This window comes from Priapulus caudatus, unplaced genomic scaffold (assembly GCF_000485595.1).
Source record: "Priapulus caudatus unplaced genomic scaffold, Priapulus_caudatus-5.0.1 Scaffold2046, whole genome shotgun sequence".
NCBI lineage: Eukaryota > Metazoa > Priapulida > Priapulimorpha > Priapulimorphida > Priapulidae > Priapulus > Priapulus caudatus.
In genome coordinates this window covers 5,935-16,747 of record NW_014579107.1, presented here as the reverse complement: position 1 = coordinate 16,747, position 10,813 = coordinate 5,935, and the positions used below count along the sequence as shown (strand labels likewise).

The 10,813-nt window shown below is 48.9% G+C and overlaps 1 protein-coding gene across 1 annotated transcript in view; it reads left to right on the top strand.

Moving 5' to 3' along the window:
- The window catches only part of LOC106818134 (eukaryotic translation initiation factor 5B-like), a gene marked incomplete at its 3' end in the record, with an annotated part of 39,841 nt that overhangs the window by 28,117 nt on the left and 911 nt on the right, over positions 1-10,813 (top strand). The window contains 2 exon segments of the mRNA XM_014822853.1: positions 3,227-3,296; positions 10,516-10,635. Coding sequence (XP_014678339.1) covers positions 3,227-3,296; positions 10,516-10,635 — 190 coding nt within the window.

The window sequence follows — 10,813 nt, the reverse complement described above, 5'->3', positions numbered from 1 at the left end:
CATCATTCCCCTGCCCCCCCTCCCGTGCACCCCTCACGGCTTCTCTACGCGACCAGGCGGTGTTGTTAGGATGTGAAGAAGAACAGAACAGATAAAGCCGCCGCACGCACGCCTACTATGCTGCCATACAAGCTGACTTGTCTTCCCGCTACACGTCAGCACAACACACTGTGTTTAGCTACTGATCAGTACGGAATCTATTACCGCCCCCGTGTCGTGTGTGTGTGCGTGTAGTAGCTAGTTAGCCCCGGGTGACCGTATCCTGTGCCAGCCTAGCCAGCGAGTCTGCCCAGCTCTCTATTACTATCGGCGCACGCAATTTACGGACCTCATCAGCGAACGACAAAATGCTATTAAACGCCTGATGATCACTCTCATTCTTATTCCCGCGGGCGTTTGCTGCAGCAGGCTCCCTCTAGTGGCTGTTGCACGTATATAGGAGAGCGTCCCTTTGAAGTGCGGGGCTGGTTGCGAATGGGGTGGCGGCAATAAAGATTGTGCGTGCGTGCGTGCTGCCATGCGCGTGTGAGTTTGTATGTATGTGTGCGTGCGTTCGTGCGTGCGTGCGCGTGTGAGTGTATATGTGTGCGTGCGTGTGTGCGCGTGTGTATGTATGCGTACGTGTGCGTACGTATGAGCCTGCGCGCGTGTGTCTGTGCACGTGAGTGTGAGTGTGAGTGTGCGTGTGTGCACGCGTGTGCATGGACCAACGTCGTGCGTGGACCAATGTCCAGCAAGCCTCGAGCATACAGGCTGGGTTTGTGTAGCCTGTATTGTTTCTTGGCTGCATCGTACCTTTCTCTCCTCTCTCGCTCCCTTCCCCCTCCACTTATCTACCCCCTCCCTTTCTCGCCGCTCATCCCAGCTTAATAAACACCGCACTTTCTTTAAGATTGTGGCGAGAAGAAAAAAATTCCCCATTCCTCGTTCTTCCCTCCCATCTTTTCCCCTAGCCTCTCCCCTTCCTTCGTTTTCTCATTTCCTTTCTTCATTCCCTCCTCTTTCTCCCTCCTCTCCTCTCTCTCCCTCCCGCGCCGCTCACCCGAACGTCGTGCAGTGCTCTTGCTCTAAGACCGTAGCGAGGAAAAAGAAACACCCGTTCCCATCCTCAGTCCCCCTCCCTCCCCGTCGGTCAGTCGAGCATAATAAGTGTAGTGCTCTCGCTGCAAGACCGTGGCGAGAATGAGAAGAAATCTCAGACATTCCGCCTTGCTTCTGCGGCGAATGGCATTTATTGCTGGGTTCGCGCGCGGCCAAGACATAATCGGAGGAAGAGGCCAATTTGGCCGACTCTCTTCCCCCCGCTCCCCCGCGCCTCCCTCACCTCCCCCGCGAGCATACACGCGGGCATTGTGAGGGCGACCGCCTCCCCGTCATGGGAAGTTCCCTCAGCGCGGCTCTGCTTGCGGACGTTTAGCCGCGGACGTGTTGCGTGTAATCGTCGCCTCGGCATGCGCTGATCATGAAATCACGGCAGCGGCGGCGGGCGGAGGCGCGACACAATGCCGTGTTGTCGTGCTGCTGCTGCGGAGCGGCAGTCGACGACGGTCAACGGAGCGAGGGTCAGGAATCAAGCGCTAGTGCGGGCCGCTTGTTCCCACCCCACCCCCGCGCGTCAGCTAGGGGTGCGCGGATGCGGTTTGGGGTGTTGTGCGGGATGCGGGAGGTGTGTGTGTGTGGGGGGGGGGATTGTGGGGGCGAGAGTCAGTGAGGGCATTGTAGGGTGACGGGCGCGTGAATTAGGTCAGTCGTTCGAGCGAGGAGGTGATAGAGGAAGGAGGAGGAGGAGAATAGGGAAGGAGAGGAGGAGGTGGATAACGAGAAGGTGGTGGATGAGAAACAAGAGTTCAGATAGTGGCGGAAGATGTGCGTGGGGAGTTGATAATGAGGAGGGGAGGTAGTGATGGCTCTAGAATAGGAGAATAATGTGAATGTAGTGGAGAGGGATGAGTACAAGGAGAAGCGAGAGGAGGTGGATGAGGAGGAGGAGGAGGTCGAGGAAGAGGATGACGAGGGGTAGGAGAAGGAAGAGGGGTGGTGGTGGTGAAGGAGGAGGAGGAGGAGGAGGAGGAGGAGAAGGAGGAGGATGAGAAGAAGGATCCCGAGTCAGGATAAACGGCAGCGTTGGTGGGGTGGAGGAGGAGGGAAGAGGTTGGGACGAGGAGTGCGAGGAGCTAGCATCCCCTCTCTTCACACGGCAGTCGGCCTATTCCGCCTACAATTTACGGATTTCCCTGCGAGATTGTTTTCGGTGCGCACAAGTGGCTAGATGCATTTCCGTAATGGACATAATGTTCGTGGGAAAGCTTCGTTGTGATCTTTTTTGCCATTTTCTCATTCTTTTGTGCATTGTGTGTACATGTAATATTGTTGGTGTGGGTGTGTGCGCGTCTGTATGCGTATGCATGGCGGTATTTGAGCTATTTGTGTGTGTGTGTGTGTCTGAATGTGTGCGTCAATACATATATATTCTAACGTTAATCCAGCTGCAAAAATGGCCGGAATCTGTGGGGAAAAAAGTAAATATGTGTCAGGATAGGGAGCCTTTCAGTACGGGCTGGGATAGAGGAATAATCAGCCTCTATCTAGCTCGACCAGTAGGAGGCCGGTTTATCATGGTTTGTGTGACGTCATCTATACGTTGTTGCTAGCGGACGCCATGTTAGAAATATAATTGTTTGTATTCACTCCTGTTGCCATGTATTTTCAATAATTGTAGCCATAATGTTGTCCGATGGAAAATACCTGCGGCGACGCGTAATCAACAGTGAATCCCAACAAATTCTAAACTAGCTACTACTATGTAATATATAAAATGATATTCTGTTATTACCAGACCATATGCAGAGACTATTCTGGGTTCACACACAAATAGCCGTGCAATGGAAATTTCCCGATCACCTGCTTGCACTTGTGTGCCGCCAGAGAAGAGGAGACTTGTGCAAATACTTACACTCACACTATGTTCATACTACTCGTAGTTTGCTATAGTACGAATGTCGCACTACAGTACTATAGTACTAAAGTAGAAAGAAGTTTCATGTAGATTAATGTTTGTTATTATATTTGCGTTGTATTTGCCCATTTGTATTCCACAGGAAATAGGACGGGATGCTAAGATAAATAATTGCATGCCAGTACTCCACTCGCCACGTAATTAATAATTAGTAAAACGATTAGTAATGAATCAATGGTTAATCGCGCTGTCCCCATGTTTTTGCTGCAGGTTTGCCTGCATCCTGGCATTTGATGTGAAGGTGGAGAGAGATGGACAGGAGATGGCTGATAGCCTAGGGGTAAGTCGTACTCTCGTCACTAGATCCTATTGCTCCATAGGGGGGCAAGGAAGGGCAAGGGCTGACGAACCCACCACACATCAGCTTCACGTTGACAGTGAACGTCTTCCCTGTATGTTCTGCTATCTCAGCAGCTCAGTGTGCCAGTGTCCCTCTGCCCCACTGTTCACATGTTCCAGGGGCCCGTTGTCAGAAACTTCGTAAAGTTACGATTAATTTTAAGACTAATGTTAATGTTATTGTTAAGAGAAAAGTTAATAGCGTTGACAGAAACCTATCGTAACTAAACTTACTTAAGTGAAAACTTACGATAACAGGAACATCATCACAAGGCTGCTGATTGGATGAGAATCTAGAGAGAGAGAGAGAGAGAGAGAGAGAGAGAGAGATCTCCTGGTAAAGAAATTGGCGGAGAGACGACCCTGCTTCCGCTGTGATTGAGCGTGTGTAACGTTTATGGTCGCTTCTCTGTCTCTCTCCTTACCCCCTCCTCAATCTTCAATCTCTCTGCCCCCCTGTGACCGCCCTTCTCTCTCTATCGCCGCTGTCGCTTCAAATTAGCTGAGTAGCGGAGAGAGATGTTTAGAATGTGATCGAGGTAACGAGCGGAGGCTATTGAGAGTCAGCCGCAAAACGGACACCATTATGTATTTACAAATAGCAGCGAACCTCGAAAAAATAATAACGGGAAAAAGGGGGGTTGAGCAGGGGAATGTCGAGACCCCAGGGAGGAGGGTCCCGCCAAATCCTCTCGCGGGGCCGATCTGGTGGTTGTTGGGAAGGAGGTAATAGTTGAGTTAGTAAATGTGGTGGTCGCGTGCACAGTCAAAGGAGAAAATGACTGACATGGGATGACAAATCACTACGGATTGATTAGTGATTGATAAGCATTGGTTAGTGACTTGTGTGCGTTGAGCAATCATTCACAAACATTGATTGGTCATTGATACGCATTAATTGGCTTTTTATAAACGTTGATTGGTCACTGATACGCATTAATTGGTCATTGATAAACACATAGATTCGCCCTTTACGCGCGTTGAATGGTCATTGATGAGCATTGATTAGTGATTAATACGCATTGATTGGTTACTGATACGTAGTGAATTGGTTACGGATATTTCGTAGTGAGAGCTCTGGTTGGGTTTGCGTTACTATAACATTGTCGTTACGGCTTGTAGTTGCGAGCGCCGCGCTGACCCGTACTGAGTGACTCTCAGCCCTTATACGTGACAATAAAGACCCGAATTCTCGGACGCAGAAGTAATGCTTGCCGTGTGTGCTCGTTTCCATCTCTATTTTAAGCGGCTTCCGCCGGTTTTTACTTATTGTGAGTCGTAACGGCATTCTGCCAAATCAGTGAATACTGGCAATACACACTCCTCCACGGTCCCCCATTCACGTGTTATATTCACGAATTCACGCCACCCTCCACCGCCCTCCCGCAATAGATGTTGTACACAACCACGTCCCTACCAACCTGCACAATCCTGCCCATCGACTCCTAATATGTGTAGCACAAAATCACGTCCCCACCACCCTACACCACCCTACCTCTCTCCATGACATATACATGCACATTCCCCTACCTTTCCACATGGCATACACAATCCACCCCCACCTCTCCCCATGATATATGCATTCACATTCCCCCACCTCTCCCCATGATATATGCATTCACATCCTCCCACCTCTCCTCGTGACATATACAATCCACCCCCACCTCTCCCCATGACATCCACAATACACCCCCACCTCGCCCCATGACATTGCCATTTGTAAATGTTTTGACACTTGTTTTGCTTCACGATCGGTAGATGATTAATGTTTTTGACGTGTTTTTCAAGAAAAACATGATATTACTCATTAATATAAAATATAATATCACTATAATTGTAATTCTTAGTCTAAATGTGTTATTTTCATCTTAATATTAATGTTAAGGGAGGGTCTAGGATCTCTTAAGTTAAGAGAAAAGTTACGAGATAACTTTACGAAGTTTCTGTCAACGCTCTAAGAGAAAAAGTTAATGTTAAGGTTAATGTTAAGACTAATTTGTTTCTGACAACGGGCCCCTGGGGTTGTTCCTCTCTTTTCCACGGTGTTTTTTTAGCTCGCCTTGACATCGTCAAGATGAGCTATTGCCATGAGGTGCTGTCCGTCGTACGTCCGTCCGTCCGTCAACATTTGGCTACGGTCAACGATAACTCAAGAACCGTTGTTCTGAATGTTTGAAATTGCATATAGTTGTTACTCATATGGGAGAGGTTTGAACGTCCTATTTTGGAGCACGCCAGTCGACCTACTTTCGAGCCACGCCCACTTTTTGACAAAAATGAAATTGGCCATCTAGATTCATTCGATTTTGTGAAATTTTGGTATATGAATGTGTAAGGCTAGCCCCAAAACAGTTGTTACTCCTATGGGAGAGATGACAACGTCCTATTACGTTTATTTCGTCTAACTGGTTAACAACTCTACAATCATACCTATATTCGTGTAATATTGTGTTTTAGATTCTTTGTTACAGTAATTTGACTGGTATATTTTATGGTTTTTATTTGCGCGATATTCGAAAACCAAAATGGCGATCATTTAGGCGTAGCGCCATCTCTCGTCAAGATTTCAGACTTTCAGATCAGAAACATTTATTTTCGCACCAAAACTTATGCATATATCATTATCAAGAGTATATAATGGGAGATATGCTATATAATGGGAGTTCGCCCATATATACTCTTGCTTTATATATCCCCCCTCCCTCTTCTATTACACCCAAGGTGAGCTACAGTGTCATTGACACTTTTATTTTTTGTTTCCTGATGTTTCTGCATCCTAGTGCCTCTTTATCCTTCTGTCCACATATGCTGATGTGGCACATGTTCCAGTCACCTCGGATCCCTGGGTCCCGTTGTCCCTGTCCCTTGCTCTACGTATCCCTGTGCCCCTGTGCCCCTGCATCCCTGCATTCCTGTATCCCTGTGTCGCCGTGTCCCTGCATCCCCGTCTCCGCATTCAGAGAGTGACATCATGAGAAGCCTGAATTCGCCGCTCGTGCATCCACTGCCGACGATGGTGCTGCGAGCGTTTTATTAAAAGACGTGTCCGTTAATGTCACACCAGTATCACCATCAATGTCACACCAGTATCATCATCAATGTCGCGCTGGTGTCGCCATCAATGTCACACCAGTATCACCATCAATGTCGCGCTGGTGTCGCCATCAATGTCACACCAGTATCACCATCAATGTCGCGCTGGTGTCGCCGGCAATATCACGCCAGTGTAATTAACAATGCAACGCTGGTGTCACCAACAGTGCCACGTGTCGCAATGCAGTACGGCGTGACAACACCAACAATGACGACACACAATGCCGTGGAGCGGTGGTGTGTCGTCTGCCAGCGCGGCGGCTGCGGTGGTGGTCGTAATTGGCGGGTTTCGCAACACAGCCAGGTGTTTTACGAGGCACAATGGGGACCACGCGCCGTGGCGTGCATACAGACGATGACGCAGAGACGGGGGAGGGGCGCGCGGGGGGAGGGGCGCGGCAGCGCGTGTCTTCTTTTCCACGATGTTACACCGCACGTAAGCCAGTATCTTCTATCTCTTGCGATCACTTCCCCCCTCCCCCTGCCTTTCTATCTACTGCTATCTCCCTCGCCCCCCTCTATACCTCCCTCCCCCTATCTCTCTCGCTATCCATGTATATATCTAGCTAGTTAACCATCTATCTATCTATCTATCTATCTATCTATCTATCTATCTATCTATCTATCTATCTATCTATCTATCTATCTATCTATCTATCTATCTATCTCTCTTTTACTTTCACTTTACTCTATCTCTCCCCTTCTCTCCCTCTATTCCACTCTCCCTCGTTCTTCCTCTTCCTCTACTTCTCGTCCTCTCTCAACTCATCTCCCGTTTTCCCCTCTCTCCCGTTTCCCCCGCCGCCCCTCTCTTCCCAGCCTCTCCCCCGCTCTCTCCGCCGGTGGTTTATGGTACTGCGTGCTAACGGGACATTTATTTACGAGCTGGATATTAATTAGTTGCCGTATGCCGACCAGCGATTCATTATAGAGCCGCAGTGTTTATAAGCGAGAGCAGCCGACAGCTTATGACTTCCGGTGCTGTGTGTGGGCGTGCGTGCGCGCGTGCGTGCGTGCCCGTCCGTCCGTTCGTCTGCCTGCCTGCCTGCTGTTTGCTTTCCTGCTGGTCCGTCTTTCTGCTATCCGCCTGCCCTCGCTTCCTGCTTGCCTACACGCCTGCCTGCCTGTCTGCCTGCCTGCCTGTCTTGCTGCTTGCCTGTCTGTCTTCCTGCTTGCCTGCCTGCCTGCGTGCGTACCTGCGTGCCTACCTGCCTGCCTGCCTGCCTGCCTGCCTGCCTGCTTGCCTGCCTGCCTGCCTGCTTGCCTGCCTGCCTGCCTGCCTGCCTGCCTGCCTGCCTGCGTGCGGACCAGTCTGCCACACAAATATTTGATCTCTATCTATCCATATTTGCAAGAGCTAATAATACCTAGAGTGTACAACGGAAAAACGGGAAAATAGTGCTATTTCACGACAACATTATTCTACTTTGCCTGCGAGTCTAGAATAATTTTATGGTATTGCATTAAGCAGAATTCTTTGCTCTCTAAAACAAGACCAACCGCTTGTCAATACGATACTCCGAGGCTGAGATATTGGCTACAATCCACCCCACCTCTCCCCATGACATATGCATTCACGTCCCCCCACCTCACCCCATGACATACACAATCCACCCCCACCTCTCCCCATGACATATGCATTCACGTCCCCCCACCTCACCCCATGACATATACAATCCACCCCCACCTCTCCTCATGACATATGCAATCCACCCCCACCTCTCCCCATGACATATGCATTCACATTCCCCACCTCAATCCATGATATATAGATTCACATTCACATTCACATTCCACTTTCACCCCGCCGCCAATTTAAAACAATTCCCGTAGCTAAACCTTAACGACGCTGTGTCCACGTTAGTCGCACTTGCAAATTATGAGCGATTTCATTTGGCCACAAACTAGGGCGTAAATGGGTCGCTCCGGCCGTCGTGTGAATGATTGCTTTGTGGTGAGCCGGGGGGAGGGGGAGGGGCACATAGGTTCATCTTCTTTATAGGTGAGCAGGAAATTACATGCAAAAAAGTTCGTTGCGGGCTTACGTGCGTGTGTGCGTGCGTGCGTGTCGGTGTGCGTGCGTGCGTGCGTGCGTGTCTGTGTGCATGTCGGTGTGTGTGACAGTGGCTCCTCAGCCGCACCTCATACGCCCTCTCTCTCTCTCTCTCCCCGCCTGTTCGCTGTCTGGCTTTTTTTATGCGTGATGGGCGTATGAGGTACCTGTGTGGGGAAGTGAGTTAGGGTTAAGATGCGCGTGCCCCCCCAGGGTGCCCGTGGTAGGTATATTGGTAAAGGCGGGTAAGATATTGGTGTGGGGTAGGGTGGGTGGTCTATGTGCATGGGTAAGGGAGGGCAAGGTAGGGTATCTGTTGCGTAATGGTGGGCATAAGAGCTGTGTGAAACCCACGCGCACAACACCAACTCATTCACGCACGCGCGCCTGGCCACCCACCCGCACTGTGTATGCCCTCACGAACGCACGCACGCGCGCCTGGCCACCCACCCGCACTGTGTATGCCCTCACGCACGCACGCACGCTAAAACATTGCCGGCTCCGTCATGACGGGCATTAGCCCTGCTAGGAAAGATAATGGTAGATAAGGGCATAGGCGATGCCCCCGAAAGTCACCTATGATAACCGAAACGCCGTTCATTCATAAAGTTATCGCGGAAAAACCGAACTTTCACGAAGCAATGGTTTAGGAGCCAATATCTCAGCCTCGGAGTATCGTATTGACAAGCGGTTGGTCTTGTTTTAGAGAGCAAAGAATTCTTCAGACTTAATGCAATATCATAAAATTATTCTAGACTCGCAGGCAAAGTAGAATAATGTTGTCGTGAAATAGCACTATTTTCCCGTTTTTCCGTTGTACACTCTAGGTATTATTAGCTCTTGATATTTGTCTTGATTGCAAAGGGTACAATTGGAATAATAAAAAAAAAGTAAGGTATGTCCAATCAAACAATTCGATGTGAAGTTTATGGCATAACAATTTTGGAGAAAATAGAAAATAACGTGGGAGGAAGCGGGAGACAACAACTTAACATTCTCCTCCACATGACATGCTTATGTTTGAGCCTGCTGTCTAGTGTACGTAACGCCACCACGGAGCCACACGGTAACACGCGTTCTTCAATTTCTTGTATTAGCGATATAGTGCCCGTGACATTATAGACAGCAATACTGTCCCCTTGACCTGCGCTGCGTGCCTGCACGCCCCGTGCAAATTTGCGAGGTAAACGACGTGGAGCCAGTCCGGAATTCATCGTCTGTCGAATGAGATGAAGATGAGAGCTGCCAGTCATAATCAACGGGCATGTTTTCGGATTGCCTTCGCGGTGTGACAGGAAGTTAAAGGGTCATAGCGGTGAAGGATCTTGTTGCTGGCAATGTTTTTTTGCGATGACAGGCCGCCAACGCGCCGCGCACGTTCATTCATTCATTCGACGATTCCTGAAATATTTGGCGGTTTTGCAACGTGACATAGCGGCTGCCACACGTCGTAGTTTTTGTTTGCAGCGTGTTTGCAATTATGGAAAAGAAAATGAGAATAAGAGAGCTAAAGCGAGAGAGGAAATGAGAGATGGATGGAAGAGAAAGAAAGAGAGAGAGAGAGAGAGAGAGAGAGAGAGAGAGAGAGAGAGAGAGAGAGAGAGAGAGAGAGAGAGAGAGAGAGAGACAATATTAGAATATTAAACCATCTGTGTGGTTGGGGGAGAAATATTAAACCATATGTGTAGATGGGGGAAGAATATTAAACCATATGTTTTGGCTGCAGAAGGAATATTAAACCATATGTGTGGGTGGGGGGGTATTAAACCATATATGTGTTGGTGGATAGAGGGATTTGAAATCATTTGTATGGGTGGGTGGGTGAATGTGAAATCAGTGATGACATATTATGAAATTAATATTTTATTATATGAATATAAGTTATATAACGTAATAACAAATATTATTCAGGTATCATATTTCGCTCGCAGTTAGGTCACCATAGTGGTAATGATAGTAGTAGTATACGTCGTGTGTTGGCGTCATTGTTAATTGGATTTTCACACCTGCACAGGTGCGCATCTTCCAGGCAGACATCATCTATCACCTGTTCGATTCATTCACCAGCTATCAGAATGACTACAAGAAGAGGAAGCAGGAGGAGTTTAAACACCTGGCCGTGTTTCCCTGCAAGGTAGCGCGCTCTCGCAAACTTTAATACTACCACTGTGTGTGTGCGTGTGCGTGTTTGTGTGCATGTGTGTGTGCGTGTGTGTGTGTGTGTGTGTGTGTGTGTGTGTGTGTGTGTGTGTGTGTGTGCGTGTGTCGTGTGCGTGTGTCGTGTGTGTTGTGTGTGCGTGTGTGCGTGTGTG